The sequence below is a fragment of the Canis lupus genome, chromosome 9, assembly GCF_011100685.1.
Source record: "Canis lupus familiaris isolate Mischka breed German Shepherd chromosome 9, alternate assembly UU_Cfam_GSD_1.0, whole genome shotgun sequence".
Classification (NCBI taxonomy): Eukaryota; Metazoa; Chordata; class Mammalia; order Carnivora; family Canidae; genus Canis; species Canis lupus.
The window spans coordinates 55042451-55067367 of NC_049230.1; the positions used below are offsets into that span (position 1 = coordinate 55042451).

Consider the following 24917-nt stretch of genomic DNA (forward strand, 5'->3'; position numbering starts at 1 on the left):
AGGGAAGAGGCTGCGGTCAGCCCAACCCCACTGCCCTGGGGTGTTGGGGGACATGGGGAACACCTGAGCTCAGAGGCTGCAGCTGGTTCTGTGAGCTTGGATGGACAGGTCTGGGCTGAGTTTCAGTGGTAAATAGGGATAAGATGCCCCCAACACAGAAGTCAAAAGGGAGGTGCTGTTAATTTAGATTCTGGTCTGGCCCTGGGGCAACCTCAGGTTTTACTAAAGATTTTATTCATTTATTCATGAAAGAGAAAGAGGCAGAGGGAGAAGCAGGCTCCATGCAGGGAGCCTGATGTGGGACTTGATCCTGGGACTCTAGGATCTCACCCTGGGCCAAAGGCAGGCGCTAAACCGCTGAGCCACCCGGGGATCCCACGTTTTACTTTTCAAAGGAAACCTCCAGCCATCCCCAGGGCAGAGATGTGGAGCCCCAGACCTGATACAGCTCCTCCTTGGTCACGTAGGGCTTTCCCTCGGAGCTCAGGGCCCGGAAGGCGCTCTCAATCTCCTCACTGGATTTAACGTTCTCCGTTTCACGGCTGATCATGAAGGCCATGTACTCTTGCAGGGAGACGTGGCCATCCCTGGAGAGGGGCATGCGCAGTGAGCCAGGAGAATGCGGGAGGAGCTGGAGGCAGAGCCACTTCTACTACCCTCCCCTCTAGCTCACCTGTTTGGATCCACGGTGTCTAGGATTGCCTCGAACTCGGGGTCAGGCTCCCCTTCCTCCACCATGGGCAGGTCATAACCCAGGGAGCGCAGGCAGGACTTGAACTCCTGGTGGTTCAGCCGGCCTGACTTGTCCTTGTCGAAGTGTCTGCCGCACAAATGGAGGGCTGCTCAGCAGGGGCCCCGGGGCTGAGCCTGCTGAGTCCCCTGCCCTTTGGCCTGGGGAGGCCATACTCACTTGAACATCATGCTGAATTCTTTGAGGGCCTCCTCCGTCACTCCTGTTGTGTTCCTAAAAGAACAGGCAGGAGTCAACAGGTGGCTCATTCTGTTCCATCCCAGGAAAGTGACTGCCAGACCCTGGGGGGACCCGGGGTCAGGCAGCTGAGACCTCCTCCTCCATAGCCCGTGTTGCTTGACTGGGGCAGGTACCTGGCCTGGATCTGCTGCTCCAGGTTGTGCTGCATGCGCATGCCCAGCTGGTCGAGCTGGTCCCACTGTTGGGCCAGGCCCACGGTGCTGTGCTCTGTATACTTGTTATCCAGGATCAGGGCCTCCTCCATGGCAGCCCCCAGGTCCTCAATCTTCTTGAGCTGACTTCTCATGGCTCGAATCTCCTGGTGCTTGCGCTACAGATGGGGGAGCAAGGATGTAGGTGACAGGGACTCTTACCTCGGACAGCAGGCCCCAGAGCCTGTTTGAGAGGCCCTCCCAGCCTGTGGGGCTGTGTGGGATGGCGTGAGGTCAAATCCAACAGCCTCCATCACAAACCAGGGGCAGACTGCCAGGAAAACTTACACTAAACCAAAGGATCCTCTGTTTGCAAGTAAGACTGGGTAGCAATTGTCTGAGACAAAAGACCTTCTTTAAGATGATGGGGTCCTGTGCTGCTTTATGCTAAGGAGAAAAGGATACCTACCCAGCCTACTTCCTGCCTATCCTTAAACCAGTTAAACCAGGCAGGCCTGCTGAGGATGCTAGGATGGAGGGCCTCAAGCACACCCGGCAGGGAGCTGTAGGGGCACTTACTTTGGTAGCCTCAAGCTGGGATTCCAGGGTCCCGGATTCTTCCACCATGCAGGACCTAAACACAAGAGGACAGTGAGGCAAGAGGGCCTGGTCATGAGCTCAAAATCAACCATCCCCAGATAACCGTGACTTTTTATTTTTTAATTTACCAGGAAGCTATCTTTTCCGAAGTGGCCCTGGGAGCAAGGGAGGGCAGGTAGTATTTCTCCTGCTCCACAGACAGGACACTACTGCCCCAGGTGGTGTGCCACCTGTCCAAAGGCCCAACTGGGGGGCCAGGGCCAAGTCCCACACAGCCTCTCCCGGGCTAGGATCCTTTCTCATGTGGCTCCTTAGGCCCAAGCTACACCCTGAAAGGTGCCTGAGGAACCGAGCTGAGGTTCCTCCATGGGCCTGACAGCATGCCCGCCTGCTGCAGCCACTGGGGAGAAAGCTGCTCTGTACAACTCTGCCACCTGGACACCTTAGGGAGGAGAGGCTGACAAATGGGAGAGCCAACCCCCAGAAAATTCCTGGAGTCTCCTGCAGGTTCCTGAGGAGGGAAGTCACATTCTAGGGTGGGACAGCCGTGGAGGAGATGCAGTCAGATGACCCCTCAGACAAAAAGCCGGGATGCTAAAAGATTATGACCAGATTTGGGTTTTGAAAGTGTTTCTACTGCCCAAAGAAGGGAGGTGACTGCAGTTAGGCCCCAGTTTCAGGCTCCATGAGACAGACAGGCCCAAGGCTCCCAGGGCCAAGTTCTGAAGAGCAGGGATGCCCCAGGGAGCCATCTTCCCAACGTTACAGTGTGACGTCACAGAAGGCCACCAGTGAACGAAGACAACAAACAAGTTGGGGTTACGTGCAGGGATGAGTCACACTGTGCGCATGTCTTGGGATTTTGGCCCAGCCTCCCCTGCACCCACATGGGCCCCTGCCTACCCCTGCAGCACCCTGCGAGCCAGGGCTAGCTATGAAATGTCCCCAAGTTCAAAGTGCTCGAGCAAGGCAAGGCACCAGCTTCCTCCTACCCCAGCAGATCAGACTCACAGTCACGCCATGTCCCCCCGGGAAAAGCCACACCCCTAGGACCCGGGGGCAGGAGGCTGGGTGCTGGTGCAGTGGGAGGAGGACACACCCCTCCTTCCCAAGCGGCCGAGGGCGGTGGGTTAGTCAGAAAGCGGAGCCGCCTGGGGAAGTCAAGAGTGCATTGGTAAAACCACAGTGAGATAAGAGAGAAATAAGAGGAGAAAAACCTTCCAGACAGATCATCCCCAACTTCATACTGATAGACACGAATGACCCGACGATACGCTATGCTAGTCAAAGAAAAGAAACCAAATGAATACACCGAAGGCATGGGCAGGCAAGAGCAGACCGAGACAGACACGCGCCACAAGGCCCAAGCTGGCAGTGCACAGGCGGGGCAACCTGGCGCCCAGGCAGAGGGACCTGGTGGGGCTGGGCCGCCGGCCACAGGGACGACAGGCGGCCTGGGGGCAGCTCACACTGGGACCAAGCAAGACGGGACGGGGCTAGGGAGGAGCCATGTGGGAAGGGGAGCATGGCACCCACGGAGACAAGACCAGATGGGCAGACACAGCCATGGGGCTGGGGAGGGGAGCGGAGGCCAGGTGGCTAATGAACTCAAGCTAGAAACTGCGACCCCCCTCAATCCCACCCCCTCTGCCTTCAGCACAGGTGGTGGCGGCAGCAGGTACCTGCTTCTCCCAGTACCGCACTCGGACACCCCAGCTACTGTCTGCAGAACCCCGGGAGCACTGGTCTAAGGCACTGGGGTCGCCCTTTCCCAACCATGGCTTTACATGGGCCTGGCAGAGGCCAAAGACTCTAGGAGAGGCCGCTCCCAGGACTGGACTGGGCAGGGCCGCCCTGCTTCTCCTGGGCTCCTCCAAAGCCTCATCTCTCCATCACTCAAGACCCCAGGCAGTGCTGCCTTCTATTAGGGCAAATGATGCTCTTCCCCTTCCCCTGGGAACACTGGGGTGTGGGGACCTGGGTAAAGGGTCATGCACAGCTGGAGACTCACTGCACCAGCTGAATCTCCTCCTTCATGACCATGACCTCCTAGGAGCTAAGTATGGTCCCACTGGACACACGGGGAAAAGGCAGAAGAGAAGTCCAGAGAAATCCCAACGGCTGAACAAGCATGGGGATTCTCAGAGGCTTTGGACTCCAGCCCTGGCCCTCTGGCTTGGTCACAGTCCCTACCTGAGAGAACCCATTGAATCTGAATAGGCAGGTGGGAGTGGCTCCCCTCCCCAGACCATAGGCTGTCAAGGACCGTGTGCTGTGTGCTGTGGGGCAAGGCACGCACTCCTCATAGGGGGGACAGGGACAGAGGTGGGGCAAGAGAGGGACAGGGGAGGTGTGCAGCCCGCCTGGGGCAGGAAGGTCCATCCTGGGATCCTCTGCAAGCCAGACCATAGAGGGACCGAGGGCAGGGGACAAGCACACGAGACACCACCACACCACGAGCCCGGAGAAACAAGAAGACAATATTAACCCATCGAGGAGATATGTTCTGTGCAGATGGGATCCAAGCAGCCGCAAGACAAGGTGGTGTCCAGACAGCAGCAGTCAGGAGGTGGGGGACAGAGAGAGACACGAGAAAAAAGAAAAACAAAACAAAGAAATCAGTACCCACGCTGAATCCCACTCTGCTCCGTGTGTCACCGAGATGCTGAACACGGACCGCCGGCCACGCCCAGTCCCCACCCAATCCAGGACACCTAGCACCCTCCACCTTCGGGAAAAGTACTTTTGAGAACTATGCCCACCCTCCAGGGCAACCCAGACCAGGGTGCGCCCTAACCCTTCTTTCCCTCTTGCAAGTGTGCCCGCCAGTTTCCTGCAGGGCGCCCCACCCCCTGGAGCCACAGTGGACACCTGGTTTCCTGTATCCACTGGTGGAAGGCGTTAGCGTGCTGGGCGAACTCCTGGCGTAGCTTGTCATTCTCCTCCTGTCGCCGCTGCTCCTTTTGCAGCTCCAGCTCCCGCTCCTAGGGCCCAGAGGAGGCAAGGCTGTGTCACTAGGACCTGTCCTTCCCAGATGGACGTGGGAGGGGGACAGTCTGCCATTGGGATGACGGACCAGTGGCCCTATGATGTCAGTTTCTGGAAGCTAAGCGTGACCAGAAACCACCGCTTTGTGGGGCAGGGAGGACCGGGTGTTGATGTCAACCCAGAGGAGGAGCCTGAGAGACCCTCACCTCAGGGAGCTCAGAACCCTCTGTTTCCCAGCTGCTCACAACCGGCCCCCCGAGAACTCTGGTGAGAGGTGATAGAAAGTGAGTGATGGATAGTTCTGTGTAGGCTGCCAGCCGGCACCCGCTGTCACTTCTGGAAGAGACACTGCACCCCCTGCAGCCCCGCTGGCCCCGAGCTCCCAACAGACAGCCCCGGGCACCTTGATGATCTTCTGCAGGTTCCTCCACGTCTCCTCCAGGGCCTCCATGGTGAACCAGGTGTAGGGGTTAGAGGCCACACGGAAGCTCTTGATCTGGCGGTCCAGCTCAGCCAGCTGGCTGAAGTCGGCCTGGGCAGAGCTGAGGGATGAGCGGAAGGCGTCGTGGGCCTCACGCAGAGCTCTGATCTCCTCCAGGGAGTTGCAACGCACAGGATCAGTCAGATCCTCTTCGGCGTTTTCAAACCAGCTGTTGAAGGCCGATGCCTTTTTGGCGAAGGTCAGGAAGAGGTCTTCCACCTGAAAGCAGAGCAGCCTGAGTTAGCGCAGCCGCCAGTGCTGGAGGCCCGGGGGTGGGGGTGGACAAAGGATGGGAAAGGCAGGGGTAGTTTCTGGGGCATCTGGGTCAAGACGGGGTGCTCCCAACTCCACTTCTCAAAAGGCCTTTCTTCCCTCGTGACCCTTTCTTTCCCCTTGCTATAGATGAGCTCATCTGTCCTGGGTGCTTCGGAATGGCAGCCTCTCGGAGGAAAGGGGCCCTCTGCTGCTTGGTTCAGGCTGACCCCTGCCCCGTGCAGAACCTCCCTGCAGTTGGCCAGGGCGCACAGACAGGAGTAGGGTTTGCTGGCCCTGCACAGCGGGCTGGGTGAGCTCTTGCAGGGCCCACCCTTACCTTGCGGAAGTGACTCTGTGCCTCCAGCAGCTTCTTCTTGCGGGTGGCCGAGTTGGCCAGAAGCTGGCTCCATCTCTTCATGAGAGAGGCGTGCCGGGCTTCAATGGCCTTTGACTGAATGTGCTTGGCGGCCAGCAGCTGATCTTTGAGGGCAGTGATGTTGGCAATGCCCTCCTGCTGGAAGGCCTGTAGACCAGCGTCAAAAGTTTCCTGGAACAAAGAGCAGTACACTCATCTGTAGGGTCTCCAGGGAAGGTAGAACTCACCCTTTCTGGGAGCCACAGCTTGATGGCACCAGAGTCTGTTCAACCAGCTGCCCAAGCCAGACAGCCCAGAGTCCCTTCTCCTGACATCCTCTCGCCCCCTGCCCACCACAGACTGAGGTACGGGGCTCCCTACACATGCACACTCTCCCTACTGCCTCTCCCTAGAATGAACTCCTGCCTCCCACCCCCTGACCACCTGCAGTTAGCCCTTCACGATCTAGCTTAGATGCATCTTCTCTGGAAAGACCTTCCCCATCAACCACTGCTTGCTGGAATCCAAGTCAGACAGCTCTGGGTGTTAAGTCCACAGCACATTCTGCTGCACTCCACCCTCTGAGCACCTATCAGGCTGTAGCACTGGAAGGCTAAGCACAGGCTTAGTCTGGAAGCTGAGGACCAGAACTATCTTTCTCACTGCTGAGTCCTTAGGGCCTTTCTCAATGAAAGATGCCAACCACTGTTCGTCTACCAGGAGGTGCTATTTGCATACATTGTAGTCAATCAACAAAGAGACCACAACTGACCTGTTTGGTGAGGAGAGTCTGCACGGAGGACAGGTCTCGGCCATAATCGTCTGTCTTCAGGCTGTTTTCCTTCTCACCTAGGAAACCATGCAGGGGAAGCAAATCAGCCTTCTTGACACAGTGACGTGAATTAAGAAGATAAAAACCGAGGCATGCTACCACCTGGTTGATGTTTACATCCCGGGATTCCTAAGAGTGGGCTCTGACCCCCCCTAGCTGGCTCCTTTCTCCCTGCAGCCCAGGCCCCGCTTCCAGCTCATCCTAGACATGCTTCAACTACCACTTATGTAACAGCAATCACCAGGGTCACAGGGTGAAATCAGAGTCCAGCTCCACCCCCCTTGGGAGCTGGATTGTCCTGGACCTGGGCTTCTGGGCAGCGGCACCACTGGGGGTCTGCTGCTGTGCCATTTTGTTTGTGCTATGATGCTTATTACTTCTCCCAGGTATTAATGGTTTTTGTTTTGTTGACACTGGTGCCGGCCCAGTGCCGAGCACAATGGGGGCCCCTGTTCTTGGTCACAGGGACACAGCCTCTTGTTCTGATATGCCCGCATTAGATCCATCTCTTCTCTGTAGAAGAAAACCAACTGCTTAGGAAACAGACGAGCTATGGCTCTGGAACAGTCTTCCTGGCCTGGGGAGGCAGAGAGACTGGGGCCTGGCTGGGTGGGGCAGCACTCACCGATCCAGGATTCCACTACATCAGCCTTCCAGTTGAACTGAAGGAAGGCCGAGTTCTCCTCAAGCTTGGCCTTCCTCTGGGCAGCAGCTTTCTCCAAGTCTGACACTTTGCCATTCAAGCCCTTCATCTTTGAAGAGATGTTCTCCTCGTGGTGATTGTTCTAGGCCACAAAGAGAAGGCACACTCTGGTCAGCCCCACCTCCTGCCATGCTAGCTAATCCAAGGCCTGCCTGCCTGGGAAGGTTCTCCAGTGCTAAAAGGCGGGCCCTGCACCCCCCACCCGCTGCCAGGGGGGTGGAGAACAGGTGGAGAACAGGGAGTAAAAGCCTTGAAAGGATGAGTGCCAACAGTTTCACTGACGGGAATGGATCCTAAGGAAGTAACAAGGAATGAGCAGGTATATCATAATGTGCTCATTAATACGTCTGATTGCAAAAAAAAAAAAAAAGAAAAGAAAAGAAAACACATAGCTAAGACTTAATAAATAAAATGCTACGCATTCAAACAATGGCTCCTACATATAAGCAATAAAAACAGTTCAGAAAAAGTGGACCTGAAAATTCTTAAGCCCCAAACACTTGGATTTTGTCTCAACATAACTATATTTGAAAATACACACAAGTCAGCTTAGAATTCAGAGAGTACTAGAGGAAACAGACTGTTCCTGAAGGTAAAGCACTGGGCTCTCTGCTGGAAGGTGCAGAATATTCACAGACTGGTCACCGCACACGTGGAAAAGACAGAGACCGCGAGGCAGGGCTGTGTGTGCGTAGCGGTCATACACAGGCCTCATCTCTTCCTGTATGAGGTCTGGACTGGAAATTAGCTTCATGTTATCTTATCTGCCCATAAGGGCAGGGGGAAAAGCTCTCTAGTGAACATGAACTGGAACATACTGTTACCTGTTATGACCAACTCTCTGGTCTTGAAACCATGCTTATTAGAGCAAATCCTGTGACGAGAATCTTATCTACTAGTTATGTTTGCAACAGAAAATTATAATGGTTAAAATTTGCTTGTTCTGCGGTACTGAATATTTGTCACTGCACCTAAGTGATCAGCGGTGACTAACTTGGGGCCAAGGGCAGCACCATGTTTAGTCTGGAATGCCAACGTGCCAGTGACTTGACTTCATTGCTGGGGAGAAAGCCCCAAGACCCCTCCCCATCTGCTTTCTTGGTCAGGGGCCGTTTGAACAAAACGAACCTTGTGATATTATGACATTCATTTCCAGAACATCCTGGACAGCAGCCAGGCTTTGTTGAGCAATGTAAATTTGCGGAACAGAATCTATCCTGTGTAGGGGTGGCTCTACATGCAGAGTAGGGAAGGTTAGGCATGAAAGCCTTACTAGGGATCGATCCTTCTGGTGGTATTTTAAATTTTTCCTGTATTTTCAACTACCGTTGAGAGCTTATACTACCTGAGAAAGAAATTAAGACAACAGTTTTGTGGGGTTTCGCTGAAGAACAAGCTGGGATGCTTCCCTGCCTAAGGCAGAAAATTTAAGTGCTGCAAAGTAACTTTGTTGACTGGCTTTAGAAAGGGGGAGGCATCCAATTAATCACAATCTTTCTCTTCTTCAGAAATCTGGGAGTGGAACTGCTCCTGGTCTCCATGCAAATCTTTCTTGGGTGACTATTCCAGGAAGATGAATGCCAGCATGGGATGGGAGCACCCTACCAGCAGGCCAGGCTTACCTTCTTGATGAGGTCTTGTCCATTACTGCAGACGTCGTTCACACGATCCTTGTGCACAGTGAAGTCTGTCTCAAAAGCTTCATGTTTCTTCAGTAAGCCCTGGAGTGGAAGCAGAGAGGCCAGCAGCTGAGAGCCTGCATGTGCTGGCCAGTCAGGCAGCAGGGACAGAGGGCATTTAGGCTGTAAGGTGCCAGCCTTCAGACGCGCCCCAGTCTAGGCAGGGGCTATGACCATAGGGGCCAAAGTAGGTAAGTTATGACAAAGGTGGTAAAACCTGGATGCAGCAAGAGTAACTGGCAGGGGCCTGAGCTTGAGAAGGGCCGTCCAGGAAGAAGTTCTGAAGGTGCTAAGCTCTCACTAATCAACCACTACAGTGCCCTGCTTCCCCTCTCTAGGAGACCATACAGAAAACACCAAGCAAGCTTAAGACAAAGCCTAGCAGGTTTCCCCTGAGTACAGCTTCCAGGGAACCTTCCTAGTGGTCCTCTCCTCAGTACAGGAAGGCCCAGAAAGGCTTCCGTGTGGGCTTCCCAGGAAAGGGATCATGCAGAGGAGGGGAAATCTCTCCATCTAAGCCACATGAAGCACTTCAACCAGCCGAACAGGACACCCACTCCAAGAACATGGCTCAGAGGCTACCCAGACTCTTGGGAATGCAGACTCTGTCTCCACAGCTGTTGGCCCAGATTTGGGAATATTTGACCACAAGGTGTGGCTCCTCCCAGCAACAGGGGAGGCTGTTCATCCAGCTGGTGGCCCCTGGCTGCTTGCAATCACTCCAACAGAATGCAGTGCGGACCATGTGGTGTGACATCTGAGGATAGGCCTCGAAGCTTCTGCTTCTGCCATTTTGAATGCTGCCTATGGAAGATGGGCAAGGCTGCTGGAGGCAGGAGGAGGGGAATAGTTGTGCTGTGACATCAGTGTGGTTCCCTTGGTCTGCTACTCTGCCTTGGCTCAGCAGGGCAAGTGGCCCCGCTCAAAAGCAGCACAGCCTCGAGGAATAAGACACCTGCTGCTGGAAGGGTCGTCAAGTAACCACAACTACCCTGTGTACTTAGGGCACGAGCTGAGGTGTGTCCCCCAAAATGACATCCTAACCCCTGCCACCTAACAAACGTGGAAGACACAAATATAATCAACTTAAGATGTTCAGATGAGGTCACTGGGGTGGGATCTAATCCAGGATGATATGTATCTTTCTAAGAGGGAACTCTAGGGATCCCTGGGTGGCGCAGCGGTTTGGCCCTGCCTTTGGCCCAGGGCGCGATCCTGGAGACCCGGGATCGAATCCCACATCAGGCTCCCGGTGCATGGAGCCTGCTTCTCCCTCTGCCTGTGTCTCTGCCTCTCTCTATCATAAATAAATACAAAAAAAAAAATTAAGAGGGAACTCTGGACACAGACTCGCCCGGAGAAAAAGTCGCAGGCAGACACACCCAGAGGCAAGAGGCATGAAGAGCAGAGGCAGAGACCACAATGATGCCGCCACAAGCCAAGGAATGCCAGGGAGAAGCTGGACGAGTCAGGAATGAGCCTTCCCTAGAAGTTTCAGAGAGCGAGGCCCTGCCTGTACCTTGATTACAGACTTGCAGCCTCCAGAACCAAAGGGCAGTAATTCCTGTTGTGGTACCTCCCACCCCCTACCCCCAGCGGAAGGTACATGGTGGCAGCAGCCCCTGGGCCCCAGGGCTGCCGGCTGCACCATGTTTGGCCAGAGGGGCACCGTCTTTGGCGTGAGATCTGGAAGACTGTGACCAACCAGGGAGACCGAGGCTGCCAGCTGGTAAACTAAGCAGCGGGGCTGTGCCAGTTTCTCTGACCTGGATAGCGGCAAGCGTGTCTCCATAATCCTCACTGGCTACCAGGGTCATCTTCTCATTAATCCAGGCTTCTTCTTCTTCCACATTGGCTACAAACTGCTGATACTCCAAGGACTCCTCTAGCCGCTGACCCCTAATTATAGGAGACAGGAAAAAAAACAAACCAAAAGACCATTAATATTGTCAAACTTTAATTCCGATAGCTAACATGTGCTTAAAAATACTCCTGACAAGTATGGAAGTGATTGGTTCCATTGAGCCTTCTCTGTAATATGAAGCAGAGACAATGTTGTTCACACATGAAATTCCAGAACCATCTTCTGGGTTCAGATCCACATAACTGGACCAGCCTAGCATGGGCCTGTCAGGGTGGCTCTGAAGCAAGCCAACTGTGGTCCCTGCACGCCCAGAAAAAGGGCCCAGGAGGCGACAGGAGGGCCTGGAAGCTGGGCCTGGCCACTCGTGCTACATCCACAAGCAGGACAAGTGCTCCCTCCCCTGGCCAGTCACCGAGCTGCCGCCAGCTGCTTCAGCTCCTTCCAGTGCTCCACGAACTGGGCCAGACGCTGCTGAATCTCCTCCTTGCCAATGGTATTGTCATCAGACAGCTTCTTCCCAGTGTCCAGGACACCCTGACAGGCAAGAAGGATTAGATTAACAGCTATCACCTGCTTCTAGAGGCGTCCAGGAAAAGGCCTCAGCACGGAACCCACAACTTCTGGGTTTAGAATGAGGGGTCATAGACACTGCAACTCACAGTGGAATGAATGAGAGCAAAGGGTTTCTCTGTATGTCATGTGGGCCCATTGGGTGCCCACTGCCCTCTCAGCTGGGAGAGACCCCCTCACCTGGATCGCTGGCTCATGGGCAGCCAGTTCCGCCTCCAGCCGCTTGTGTTTCTTCCTCAGGTTCTGAACTCCTGTAAGGTCTCGGCCATAGTCCTCTGAGCTCACCAGCAACTTTTTCTCCCTGGACAACACAGACAGACACCCTGCACCCCTGTGCTTTCGACTGGACAGGTTTGGTCAAGAGTTGCGATGTCTCCAGACCCCATGACATCCTGCACCTACATCTACCAATCACTCCACAAAAATCCTTGTCAGTCTTCTGGAAAAGAAAAGCCTTTATTTCCCAGGGTATGCTGAAAAACGAGGAGGCGCTAGTGGTGTTGCCCTACCAACCCTACTTTACCAAATGTGCAGGCATCACACGTAAAAACACATAAAGATACAGACAGAATTTTTTACGGAAGTGAGGAATAAGAGACAGGACTTTGTCCTTAAAAATGGGGTGTTTACAAAATGCTATGACAACTCTGACTGCAATGGAAGGGACGAAAAACAACTCTTCTTCCCTTGAGGACTGATCCTGCCTAGGACACCAGGCTATCTTTTCTAGATGGGCACTCGCTTATCTCCCTGGGGATCCCAGGGCAGGGTCTAGACAAAGTCTAGCTCCATTGTCGTGTACTGCTACCATGTGGAGGCCATCGATGGCCCTATCACTGCAGACTCAGGCATCAGAGGAAGCCAAGGTGTCCCATGGTGAGCATGTGGCAGAGCAGGGACCCAGCCCAGCAGGTTCTGCTACACTTCCCTGTCTTGGAGAGAGCGAAACCTCACAGCCAAGCAGCCAGGGGCTCTGGACTCCCACTCAGCCTGTGGCTGCCAGTGCCTGCCACCAGAGGTTCAACAGGCATCCCAGAGGACCCAGAATGCAGAGCCCCAAGGATACATACTTGATCCAGGACTCCTCATCATCCATGTCCCGGAAGAACTGGTGTAGGCGATGGGATTCATTCAGCCTGGCTCGCCGGGAGGCCGCCATGTTCTTGATCTTCTGGAAACGACCATTGATGGTGTCCCGCTTATCCTTCACTTGGGAGGTGTCGAAGGCACTGCTGGTCATCAGGCTGTCTGCTTGGCTATTCAGGTCCTTCAGGCGATCCTGGGGCAGCAGGGGACACAACAGGAGGGATGAGAAACCTGGGTCTTCCCTGAGTATCTGCTTGCAAATATGAACTTTGAATTCTTCACTGACAGGTTGAATCTGCAAAGTGCTGATGTTCTCTCAAAGTGTAATATGTGGATCCCTGGAGTTCTGAGAGATCAAAATTATTTTTGTCATGACACATAGATCTTGTCTGCCTTTTTCATTGTGTGGGACATCTGCCCGTGGTATAACATCTGTGGTGGGGGTGCTGATGCCATAGTTCAAGACAGTGGCACATCATGCCAGCAGGAATCTGATTAATTCACTGGCACCCACCCTCTGTAAAAACGCTCTTTCGCTTAAGGACATCCTTATAGGGGATCCCTGGGTGGTGCAGTGGTTTGGCGCCTGCCTTTGGCCCAGGGCACGATCCTGGAGACCCGGGATCGAATCCCACGTCGGGCTCCCGGTGCATGGAGCCTGCTTCTCCCTCTGCCTGTGTCTCTGCCTCTCTCTCTCTCTCTCTCTCTCTCTGTGACTATCATAAATAAATAAAAATTTAAAAAAAAAAAGGACATCCTTATAAAAGCAGAAGTTGTTAATTTTATTGAATATCCATCCTAAAGCACATGTTGACGTTAATACCCTGTGTGGCAAAATGGGAGATGCACAAAGCACTTCTGCTGCATACTCAAGTTCAGGGACAGTCCCGAGAAGCCTGTGTCATGAGCTGAACTCACCGCTTTTTCACAGGCTGTCCTCACTGAGAGAATAATGAGAAGACAAACTATGGTCATTCAAACTGCAATGTCTGACAATGACTTGCTCAGAATGAATAAAGTGAACCTGTCGCTTTCAGGAAGATAGTCTGTTGCTACTGGTAAAACATGAACTTTCAAGCAAAAAAAAAAAAAAAAAAAAAAAAAAAAAAAAAAAAATCAGATTTCTGGAAGGAACTGCGTTTTCCATGGGGGTGACAGCTGCTCAGCTCAGTTTATGAAGATTTTCCTGTTGAGACTGGCTGTGATGTGGGAGCTCACACGTAACAAAGGGTGCTAATGTTTAGAAGTCCCACATAATTCAATGTTTTCCAAATGATTTTGTAACATCATGCGTGGGGGGAAAAAAAAAATCCATGTCTAAGATGGACCAGTAGATTTTAATATTAAATGGTAAGAAAACTGGTAGAGTCTCAGAGTTCACTTTGCAACTAACCTTTAAGCAACTACCATGCACTGAGTCTGGTGTCAGAGTATCCACGATTATCTGAATGAAAATACTGCTCCCTTCTCTAACTCCCTGTGGGAGGCTGGGTTTTCATCACATCTGACACACTCCCACAGCCCAAATTCCGAAGCAGCTATGAGAATCCAGCTGTATTTTATTAAGCTAGATGTTAAAGAAATTTGCAAAATACAGCCAATGCCACTCTTACTATGTATTGTTTTGGTTTTGAAAAAATATAGCTATTGTTCATAAAAAGTGCTACTTTTGTTCATTTATAATGGGCTTACTATTATACTTTCAGTAAATACAATTTTTCAGTTTTATTCTTAATTTTTCATTTGAAATAATTACAGACTCACAAGAAGTTGTAAAAATAGTCCAGCTCCTGTGTGCCCTTCATCCAGCCTCTCCCCACCATAGCAGCTTGCATAGCAGACCAGGACATGGCCATTAGTGCATCTACAGACCTTACACAGAATTCACCAAATTCATGCACATCCATCCAGGTCTGCGTGGGTGTATGTAGTTCCACACAATTTTCCCCTACGTGTGGTTCACATAACCCAAATCAAGACACATTGTTCTGCGAGTACAAAGGGACTTGTCTATCCCTTCTTGGCTGCACCCTGCCCCACCACCCAGCCCTGTGCCTGACTCCTGGCTACCACTGTTCTGTTCTCCATGTCTATCATTTTGTCATTTTGAGAATGACAAAAAGTCTTTGAGATTGTCTTTTAAAAATTTAACTTTTAAAATGTGATTTTTAAATAATGGTAAATACTGATAGATGAAACCCACATAAACAAACTCCTTCAGGGACCTTCAATAATAGCACAGGTTATAAAATGGCCCCGAGGCCACTATGTTTGAGAACGTGGCTGGAAGGGTGGGACACCACGCTCCTTCCCCAAATGCAGCAGGTTCCCTTGAGGAGTCAAGCACAGTTGTGTTCCAAGCAGGGCCTGGCCACCCCCTCTGATCACCTCGTGGGCAGATATGTCCGCCTCTAGCAGTTGATGTTTCTTCAGCAAGTTGTTCACAGAAGCCAGGTCTTTGCCGTAGTCCTCAGATGCCAGAAGGGCCTCCACCTGGCAGTGAAACAGGAAAGGGAGAAGGTCATCATGTGGAGCATAGAGTATACGATGCACATTTGGTATTCTGGAAAATCCAGGAGGCCTGGTTGTTGGGCCGGGTCTTTGGCTAGCTGCAAACTTGTCAATCACAGTGACTCAGCCTGGATCAGCCCACGTGGCCTGAGCTCTCCTCCTTTCCTGTCAATCACATGCAGACTTAAAACAACTCAAGGCAGGTCCCAGCACCTTCACGGAGGTACAAACTGCACAGCAATCTGGCTCCGAGGAACCCCCAAGGAAAGAATTGGCAGCAGGGGCAAAGATTAACACATAAAGATGTTCAGTGCAGATGTGCCATGAAAAAGCTGGGATGGGAACACCTGAATGTCCAACAACATGGGAATGGTTAAATCATGGCATGACTACGATGAACTTACGCAGCTATTCAAAGGTTTAGGAAGAATTAGGATAATACGCCCAATACAGACTAATGAAAAATTACATTCTGAGCTCAGCTCTATAAAAATACGGCTACACTACTATTGATGGAAATATGTATAGGCTGGAGAGAAATATTAATAGTAGTCTCTAAAAATTTGTTTCTTTATGCTTTCTGTACTCCTGAATTTTCTACTAAATCTACTAAATATGGTTTCTTGACTTAACTGCTGTTTTGGTTTCTATCTGGGCATAGACTCATTAGAGCTGCCTGCCACACGGACCCTATCATCGTTTCCTATTTGCTTTCCCCATGGAGAGGAGGAAGCTACAGTCTAATCCCCATCTGTATGCTCTCTTCTCAAAACATCCATTCCCTCTACAAATAGACCTCTTACAGCATTAGACTCCTCTGCGGAAAGGAAGATTTCTGTGAAAAGGGGCATCAGGGGTGCCCTGATTTTTTTCATGGTTTGGGGCTTGCTGACTGTCCTGTTATCCCGAAGGACCAGAAATCCTCTGATGGTGGGAAGGAAAACCTGCCATTACCTCAGAAAGCCAGAAGTCAAAGTCCTTGATTCCAGTGTTGAAGTTCTGCTGCTTGTTGGCTTCTTTTAGTTTCTGGCTCTTTTCGGCTGACTTTTGCACCAGGAACTGCCACTGGTCAGCTAAGGCAGCCAGCCGGGCCTGGGGAAGAGAAGAGGGTGATCAGACATGGTGAAATCCATGAAGAGCCCCTTCTCCTAAAGCCAGATGATTCATGGTGAGAGCAAAAAGCCTCATGGGAATGGTTCTCACCAATACTCCCCATCTGTAATGTAAGCAGAAGTCTCCTAATCTGCTTACGTTTTTTAAAAGTTTTATTCATTAACTTGACAGAGAGTAAGAAAGCACAAACGGGAAAGGGCAGAGAAAGAGGGAGAAGCAGACTCCCCACTGAGCAGGGAGCCCGATGCGGAGCTCAATCCTGGGCCCCCAGGATCAGGACCTGAGCTGAAGGCAAACACTTAACCCACTGACCACCCAGATGTCCCAATCTGCTTACATCCTTATGGCCGTATGTCAAAGTCGTCATTACATTGACCATACCTTGACAGCATCCTCACTGCCAGCACAGGCCCCACGCTCGATGAGGGAGTTGCCCGTGTCGATGACCCCGCGGATCCGGTCAGCATTGGCATGCAGTTCCGCCTCAAAGGCCTGGTGCTTCTGGTGTTTGCTCTAAAATTCCAAAAGATGACCTTTCAAAACCAGGTCCTGTGAGGTTTCCTCTTTTTAGGAATGAGGGACTCTCAGAAGGAAGGGTAAGTGATGGGAAACTCAAAGAACAGGGACAAGTGTCAACACTGCTCATAGAAGGAAGTCACAGAGTTTATGACGTATTTTAGGGATTGGTCCGCTGGGAGAATGAAGATAGACTGGCTCAGGAGCAGGTGAACGGAGTCAATTCTTCAATCGGCAGGACTAGCTACTTGGGAGTGGAGCCCAAGAATTACGTACTTTTTACTATTCTACGGTAAATGCCAGCCCCCAAGTGCAGTGTTTAACCTACTGGGACATCAATTTCTATCCACGACCTTCTCCCCCATGGACAGAAGATCTAACAGATACGACCCATCTGGCTCGCTCATCATAGGAGGCCTAGATCGATCACTGCAGCTGCAAGCTGACCCTCTGTGGTGGGAGGAGACTTTACGGCTATCACAGACCTTGGCTTTGGCCACCTTCTCATTTAGTATCGGTCGTTAATCAAAACTCATGGATACTGTCAAAATCCAAGCTTAACTGCAGGTAGGAAATTATTTTTGCTAGGAAAAGACAGGCCTGCGAGATTGACAGGCTCCTGACACTAGGGCTGAAGGGGATTTTAAGAAACCACAAAGAAACAGGAGATACGGGAAACGCTACAAGACATGGTGCAAGGACACAGATATGGCATAATTCTGGGTGAGAAAGGCAGGGTTTTGGGGGAAAGTATTATTTGGTGGAGAAAGAACTAAAAGGAAAAAAAAAAAAAAAAGAAAAACCAGTATGGTTGGGGAAGGATTCTGCATCAAATGTTTCATTTCAGGGGCAGCAGCTGTCAAAGGATGGAGCCGCTCGGCTTGAGGAGTGTGATGCTCACATCGAGAGTCCTCCTTCTGGGCTCCCCCCACTGGAGCCCAAGACAGGTCTCAAATACCCAAGTATCCTGAGCTAAGTCCAATTCCCCTCTTCTGTTTCTTGCTCTGATCACTCTTTGGTTCAAACCCCACCTATTCTGTTTCTTTATTTCTTCCATCTGTGAGCTACATTCTTACTGAGAAGTCCCCTTGACTCCCCCTGGAGTAACGACATCCTTTTTCCTTAACCCTGGTTCCCGTCAGATTTGGAACAGATCGTCTGCTTCTCGGAGGCAACTTAACTGTCCCTCTCCAGGGACCATCATCTCTGGATTGGGCACTCTGGGTGCATCATAAAACTCTCATGCCACACTAGACCCCTCCGTCCTCAGCCACCAGGAACTGTGAGCGCAAGTCCACACAGAAAAAGCCGACTGTTTCCATTTTTTAAAAGAAGCGCCTCTGGAAAGACAGCAATTAACTACAGCCCCCAAATCAAACATGGTACAGAACTTGCCTAAGTGACACATGGGGAAAGGGGAAGGGGCGCAGGGCTGCAGGCTAATTACGACAGAGAAAGCCAAATCCCACAGGGACACTTGAATGGAGTGTGATGGGTCATTAGAAATGAGAAGCGTGGATGAGGAGACACGAGCTGACCGCATGTGGCCACAACAAGATCTATGCGAAGAACACAAACACTGGAGTGCATTTAACTAAAACTCTTTAAAAAAATTAGAAACTTACCAGCAGCTTGGAAAGCTACAAAAATAAATTAAAATAACAAGAGTTCAGTACACTGAGGTGAATGCACATATCAGCTATTAAACAGCAGCTCACTCTTCCCCTGGGAAGCTCAGCATATGGGGAGAGCTAATAGAGGGGGCTCTAGACTTTTCAGGGCAGACGTGGCTTCCACGAAGACCAGTGAGAAAAGTACTTTCTCATGTCTGATCATTTAGTGGTACTTTTCCACAAGCTCAGCTTCTTATAATAATTTTCACCGGCTTCAGCATGGACACAAGGAAACGGTTTTCTACTAGGTAGAACCCCCTTTAAAGATGCCTTCTTTACCGAATCCTACCCCATAACCGAGGCCGCCTCAGAGATGAGCAGCCAGCCACTCAGTTCAGCTCACCTGGATGTTGGTGGGGTCTTTGTACGACTCATCACTCGCAGTCTGTAATTTCTCACTGATCCAAGCCTCGATCTCATCCACGTCCCGGCTGAACTGCTGGAGGGTTTGTGATTCTCCCAGCTTCGATCTCTTCTCAATCATCTGAGCTTTTAGGCGTCGCCACCTGAGAAAGTGCAGCCAAACCTGAACGTGACCCTCCCTGAGAACAAGACGGGCTGGGCTCCCACTTTGGGCCATGAGCACACGCAGCACCCACCTGTCCAAAACCTCATTGCGCCGACTGCAGATGTCACCCTTGGCATAGTGGCCGGCAGCAATAAGTTGGTCAGCAAAGGACTGCAAGGCGGCAATCTTCTCCTCCTGTTGGCAAACAGAGGCGAGGGGCCAAGGTGGGCAGGTCAGCCCAGCCTTGCCCAGACCACAGGTCTTGTGAAGAGAGTGGTTATTCTGGGTGCCTGGGACCTAGCTGGTGGTGGGATCAGAATACACTGACACTTTAGAAGGGGGAGAGCAGAAGGCCAGAAGAAAGCTTGATTTCGACCACTGAGAGTAGAGTTTAACTCAAGAAGACTCCAGGTCACACTGGGGACAGGGGCTATGACACCAGGAGTTATCATACACAAAATCAAGCTGAATGGGAAAAAGGGGTTAGATTTTCTCTTTTCTTTTTTTAAAGATTTCATTTATTTATTCATGAGACACACAGAGAGGCAGAAACTCAGGCAGAGGGAGAAGCAGGCTTCATGCAGGGAGCACAATGTGGGACTCGATCCCGGAACTCCAGGATCACCCCCTGAGCCAAAGGCAGACACTCAACCACTGAGCCACCCAGGTGTCCCGAAGATTAGATTTTCAACAAAATGGGTTATAAATCAAAAAGGTTCCCATCTTCCTAAGTTGTTGGTGTTTATGCACTCTTTTTTTTTTTTTTAAGATTTTATTTATTCATGAGAGACACAGAGAAAGAGGCAGAGATACAGGCAGAGGGAGAAGCAGGCTCCATGCAGGGAGCTTGATGTGGGACTCAATCCCTGGACTCTAGGATCATGCCCTGGGCTGAAGGCAGGCGCTAAACTGCTGAGCCACCCAGGGATCCTTGCACTGTCTTTTCTTATCAACATGTTTACGTTCTTGCTTTGACCATAATTTTTTGCCATGTGGCATCTCCATTATTAAAACTCAGAAGTATCAGAACCTAGAATATTTAAAAAGTGTTCATATCCATATCATTTTCCCTAGTCCGCACAGGTACTTGATATGGGGGTGAAGGTGGCCGTTCTTCCTTTGCATGGTCAATGTCAAGTATTTTCATTTTAGGGAGCAGCGAAAGCTCCCTGAGTGAAGTCAGTGACTAGTTTTTATTCTCATTTCTGAGATAGAAAGGAGAAGCAAAAAAAAAAAAGAAAGGAGAAGCAGCCCAGAGAGTGTACCACCCATCTGGACCAATGTACATGGAGACCTGATGGCAAAAGGGCCTCACCTGGACATTGATCGCTTTGTCAAAATCCTCGTGTTTTTTGATCAGAGCCTCCACGCTGTCCAGTGAGTCTCCTTTGTCCTCAGTATTCAGAAAGGCCTCCCGGGCGGCCATCCAGTTCTCAGCTTGTTCACAGTCCCGATGAAACAGCTAGAGAGAGGGAGGCAGGTGGGAATATGGGGCCACTGGCCATGACACTCATCAGAAAGCCTGTGGCAAATGGGAAGCGACATCCTCCACACATACCTGCAGTTCAAGGCACTGATCCAACATCATCCTACGCTGGGCCCAGGCCTTCTCCAGACCCGCACGCTCCCGATCTAGAATATCTAGTTTCTCTTTGACCTCTGGGCTGGCGTAGTGCCCATGAGCCAGCAGCTGCTGCCCAAACTGCTCAAAGGCCTGGAAAGTGCCAGCCCTGGCATCGATTTCTGTCCGGTGCTCCTGCCAAGAGGAGGGAAGGGGTTAGGTAACTGGCACTAAATGCCCACTGTCATGTCAACCACTGACTTGCAGCGAAGGGTGGTGCTGGCCGCAGCGGGATGGTGATGGGGGATGAGGTCTTCCCAGCACAGCAGTGCAACTCCCCTTCTGCTGCTCAGCGGGCAGTCTACCCACCTGGTGCCGTTCCAGCAAAGCTTCTGCTCCGGTGACATCCTTGGCTAACTCGTCTGAGGACACCAACCCTCGTATTCCATTGATCCAAGACATGAGGTCCCTGGCAACCAGACCCACAAAGGAATAGTTATTACATTTCCTGGCAAGTAGGCTTTCTGTCCAGGAAAAGAGAACTGCACAGTTCTGGTCTCAAAAGATGATTTGGAGTCAGCTAGCTAATCTACAGGGTCAATTAGTTAATCCATTAACTAGTTAATCTACTGAATGGTTAGCTAGTTATAATCTACATCCCTGGGCAAAATATTTTAAAGTGTCTTGTTCATCTTAAATGTTCCTTTTCTTTTTTAAAGATTTTATTTATTTATTCATGACAGACACACAGAGAGGGGGAGAGAGAGAGGCAGAGACACAGGCAGAGGGAGAAGGAGGCTCCATGCAGGGAGCCTGATGCAGGACTTGATCCCGGGTCTCCAGGATCAGGCCCTGGGCTGAAGGCGGCGCTAAACCGCTGAGCCACCCGGGCTGCCCGCGTCTTGTTCATCTTATTGAGAGGTTAAGAAAATTAAAAACAACAAAAACCAAACGTTCCTCAGAAGACAACGAACTAGGTTTGTAACTAAGGTCTTCTGACCCTACAGAACAGTAGGTTCTAACACAAACAACCGTGGTTAAGTTTTCCAGAACTTCAGATGAAATCACTCTTCCCTGTGCCTTCAGCTGTCCCAGGCCTCTGTATGCGCTGACCCCAGCCTCTTACTGACGTCTGCACATAAGGGTATAAAAATCAGTGTGTAAGGTCGCAGGCCCTATGCTGCTTTTGATAAAATATACCCGGAACAGGCAAATCCAGAGACCGAAGGCAGACTTGATGAGGAGAGGGGAATGGGCAGTGACTTCACATGGGTTGCAGGGTGTTTTTCTGTGGTGGTGAAAAGTTACACAACTACCACCTTTCTGCAATTAACACTGCAAACGTTCTAATTACAGATGAATTACATACTTTAAATTACGTAACGATTATGTTATTTGACCTTCACCTCAAAAAACGAAAACAAAAACAAAAGAACAAAACCCCACGAAAAACTCCTACTAGAGGCCTGGGAAGGTGAAGCACATCACTTGCCTAGTCTTATCCTACAGAGGAAATGCCAGGATCTCCCCCGCCCCCCGCCCCTCCTCTCTCTCTCTCTCTCTCTCTCACACACACACACACACACACACACACACACACGTGGATCCTTTGTTAGCACAAAAGTGTGCTGCAAAGAAACACTGTCCTGAATGGGTGCCCTGGGTACCAAGTTCTAAATCACCCACTAGTGAAGTGCTATGCAGCCTTAAAAAAAAGACTGAGGTCCCAGGTCATGGGACATTCCGCCAGAAACCTGGCCTGGGCTGTTGAAAACTGTCAATGCTGTAAAAGACAATACACAGAGGATGGAGTGGTACTGTTCTATATATTAAGGAGACAACGTTACTTCTGCAATAGGAATTCTTAATTGGATCCTGGACCAAAAACCTGGGCTACTGAACACAATCTTAAGACAACTGGAAGAAACTCAATGGGAGCTGGATATAATACTGTTGCGTTGGTCTTGGATGTGAGGGTGGAGGACAGAAATGCCTGGCACAAGGAGGCACAGGCCCAAGTATTTAGGTAGAGGACCAACTATCTGCAACAGACTGACAGGTGGGTTAGCAACAAAGAAGTGTATCCTTGGAGGTAAAGCCAACTGGTGACTGCGGGTGAAGGTTGTCACTGTATTCATGGTTTCATCCTATTTTTCTACAGCAATGAAATGTCTCTAACTACAGTAAGTTTGTGAAAGAGACTAAGGTGCAGCTCTAATGAGTGAGAGATATGCCTAAGGAAGAAACTGAATGCCATCTGGCAGGAAACGGGGGAGATGATGGACACATGCACGCCCATCCATGGACAGGGAAGAGCAGATTTATTTTTGACTAGCTGACATTTGGTAGCTGGGGATTTCACAGTGGCCATCGGTAATGGATGTGAACGACCATGCAAAGGCCTCTGGGTTTCATACCGGAAATCACTAAGGAAGCGTTGCAGGTCGTGGGAATCACCCAGCTTGGCCTTGCGCTGGTCTGCGCGCTTCCCCAGGCTGCTCCACGCCTGGTCCAACTCCGTGCACTTTTCCTGCAGGTCCTCGGCCGACTCCGGGTGGGACTGGATCAGGCGCTCGGCTGTTTCCCCCAGGGAGTTGACCTACAGGAGCAAGGCGGCGAGACAGCGAGTAAGGGAGCTGTGCTCTGCCAAGTGGAAGATTCTCTGCCCCAGGGCCAAAACGCCGATGGCACTATCACCTCTCACCTTGTCACCAAGAGCCGCGAGGTCCCTCTCAAAGCCCTCGTGCTTGCGCTGCAGAGCTTGTACGCTGGCCAGATCGTGGCCATAGTTGTCTGTGTTTAGGGCCTGATTCTTCTCCTCAATCCACTCTTTGGTTTCATCGGCATCTCTGAAGGGAGACACATAGGCGGTTAGCGACTGCTGAGCACAGCTACCCTGAACATAGGGTAAGCACAACAAAAATATTTAGCTGGCACTTGTACATTTGTCAGTGGCTACTACTAAAAGCTCCAACAAGTAAAAGAACACACATTCACTCACTCTTTACTGAGCAATCTACCCCATGACAGATATGGTCCCGGCTGCCAGAGCACAAATATCAACCAGATCTGAGTCAGCAAATCTAGGGACTGCCAAGGTCACCCCCTCTCCAGCCCCGTGCTCCTCCTTACCTGTGGAACCTCTGTACTTCATGGGCGCTGCCCAAGAGCTGGCTCCGCTCCTCGGCCAACTGCTGCAGGGACCGCCAACGCTCGTTCAGCTCCTGCAGGAAGACAGCAGTCAGCTGGGCCGCATCCCTCTTCCACCACACCCATGCCAGACTCCCAACAAGGGGCAAAGGACCAAAGGGCTGGTGCTCAGCTTGCAAGGAAAGACTGGAGAGCACAATTTCCTGTCTCCAGCCTTTCCAGCTGAACAAATTAGTACAGACACTACAGCAGAGATCCAGAAGATAAGAACCTCGCCAAAGTTAGCCACATCTGATGGTGTGAACGCTCCATGAATACCTACCTGGAATCACCTCGGATGCTGCAGACACATGCAACCGACCTATCCTCACTCTCAACTCCTAGCTTGGTGCCCTCCACAGGGCAACTGCTTCGTAAATAACTACTATGTGGAGGCGTCTGACTTTGGCTCAGGTCCAGATCTCAGGGTCCTGGGACTGGCCAGGGTCGGACTCTCTGCTCAGTAGGGAGTCTGACTTTCCTTCTTCCTCTCTCTCTCTCCCGTGCTGGGTCTCTCAAATAAATGGATAAAATCTTAAACCAAAACAAAACAAAATAACTACCAGGTGGAAAAATCCCAGAGTCTACTACCCCAGAGCCCTGAGCCCAGCTGCACCCAAGACCATGGTAGGCCAAGCAGGGCCTGGTGCTCAAGGAGACAAAATGCCATGGGGACCAGAAAGAAGCCAAACCTCTCCTGTAAGGAGGCAAGAGAGGCATTCCCTGTCTTCTGGACCTTACACTTTGTGCAGCTCCCGATCCCACTAGAACTAAAGGGAAGGCTAACTTTACTGCTAAGACTTGCTGAGTTCCTGACCAGGAAAGCCAACCTCTCACCACCCTCCTACAAGAGTAGAGCTGACATTTTCCCCAGGATACCATTGGCCCCAGGAGAGTGACAAGTGCAACAGCTCATGTGACTACTCAGGACAAGAGCTCGGCTATAGAGTCAGGAGAAGGGAAACTGGCCACAGTTTCTTACCTTGATGGAATTAAAGGTGGCCACGGTATGAACCATCAGACGAGCAGACTATGTAGGGGAGGGAAGCAGAAGAGCAACACTAATCAAGTGTCTGCCAATTAAAAGACAATTCTGAGAAGCAAGTGCCATTCATTTGGTCCCAATTGTCAACCAAAATTATCTTAGAGGGACACTGTCAAAATTCTGAGCAGAGCCACGAATAAAGGATCAACCACCAGGGGAAAGGCGAGAAACACCCAAGTGTACAATTTAATTAAGTTCACTCGGTGAAGAGTCAAGAGAGAGTAGTGACAACCACAATTAAAACAGCGGGCTGTGGGGAGCACCCG

At 51.1% G+C, this 24917-nt stretch overlaps 1 protein-coding gene across 10 annotated transcripts in view; it reads right to left on the reverse strand.

Moving 5' to 3' along the window:
* SPTAN1 (spectrin alpha, non-erythrocytic 1) overlaps positions 1-24917 on the reverse strand; it is a 61663-nt gene that overhangs the window by 466 nt on the left and 36280 nt on the right. For 3 of the 10 annotated variants that reach the window (XM_038549160.1, XM_038549162.1, XM_038549158.1), the window contains 30 exons: positions 24589-24636; positions 23550-23641; positions 23122-23266; positions 22835-23016; positions 20787-20886; positions 20415-20612; positions 20172-20318; positions 18948-19051; positions 18692-18854; positions 18301-18315; positions 16541-16672; positions 16001-16138; positions 14924-15028; positions 12520-12728; positions 11630-11750; positions 11292-11413; positions 10782-10914; positions 8959-9057; positions 7259-7418; positions 6574-6650; positions 5784-5993; positions 5114-5410; positions 4594-4706; positions 4211-4228; positions 2940-3002; positions 1702-1756; positions 1105-1301; positions 911-964; positions 674-820; positions 440-587 (listed from right to left, as the gene is read on the reverse strand). In XM_038549160.1, the coding sequence (XP_038405088.1) occupies positions 440-587; positions 674-820; positions 911-964; positions 1105-1301; positions 1702-1756; positions 2940-3002; positions 4211-4228; positions 4594-4706; positions 5114-5410; positions 5784-5993; positions 6574-6650; positions 7259-7418; positions 8959-9057; positions 10782-10914; positions 11292-11413; positions 11630-11750; positions 12520-12728; positions 14924-15028; positions 16001-16138; positions 16541-16672; positions 18301-18315; positions 18692-18854; positions 18948-19051; positions 20172-20318; positions 20415-20612; positions 20787-20886; positions 22835-23016; positions 23122-23266; positions 23550-23641; positions 24589-24636 (3792 nt within the window). The remainder of the gene's footprint in view (positions 1-439; positions 588-673; positions 821-910; positions 965-1104; positions 1302-1701; positions 1757-2939; positions 3003-4210; positions 4229-4593; positions 4707-5113; positions 5411-5783; positions 5994-6573; positions 6651-7258; positions 7419-8958; positions 9058-10781; positions 10915-11291; positions 11414-11629; positions 11751-12519; positions 12729-14923; positions 15029-16000; positions 16139-16540; positions 16673-18300; positions 18316-18691; positions 18855-18947; positions 19052-20171; positions 20319-20414; positions 20613-20786; positions 20887-22834; positions 23017-23121; positions 23267-23549; positions 23642-24588; positions 24637-24917) is intronic. The other 7 variants (XM_038549166.1, XM_038549163.1, XM_038549167.1 and 4 more) reach the window with 5 other exon arrangements.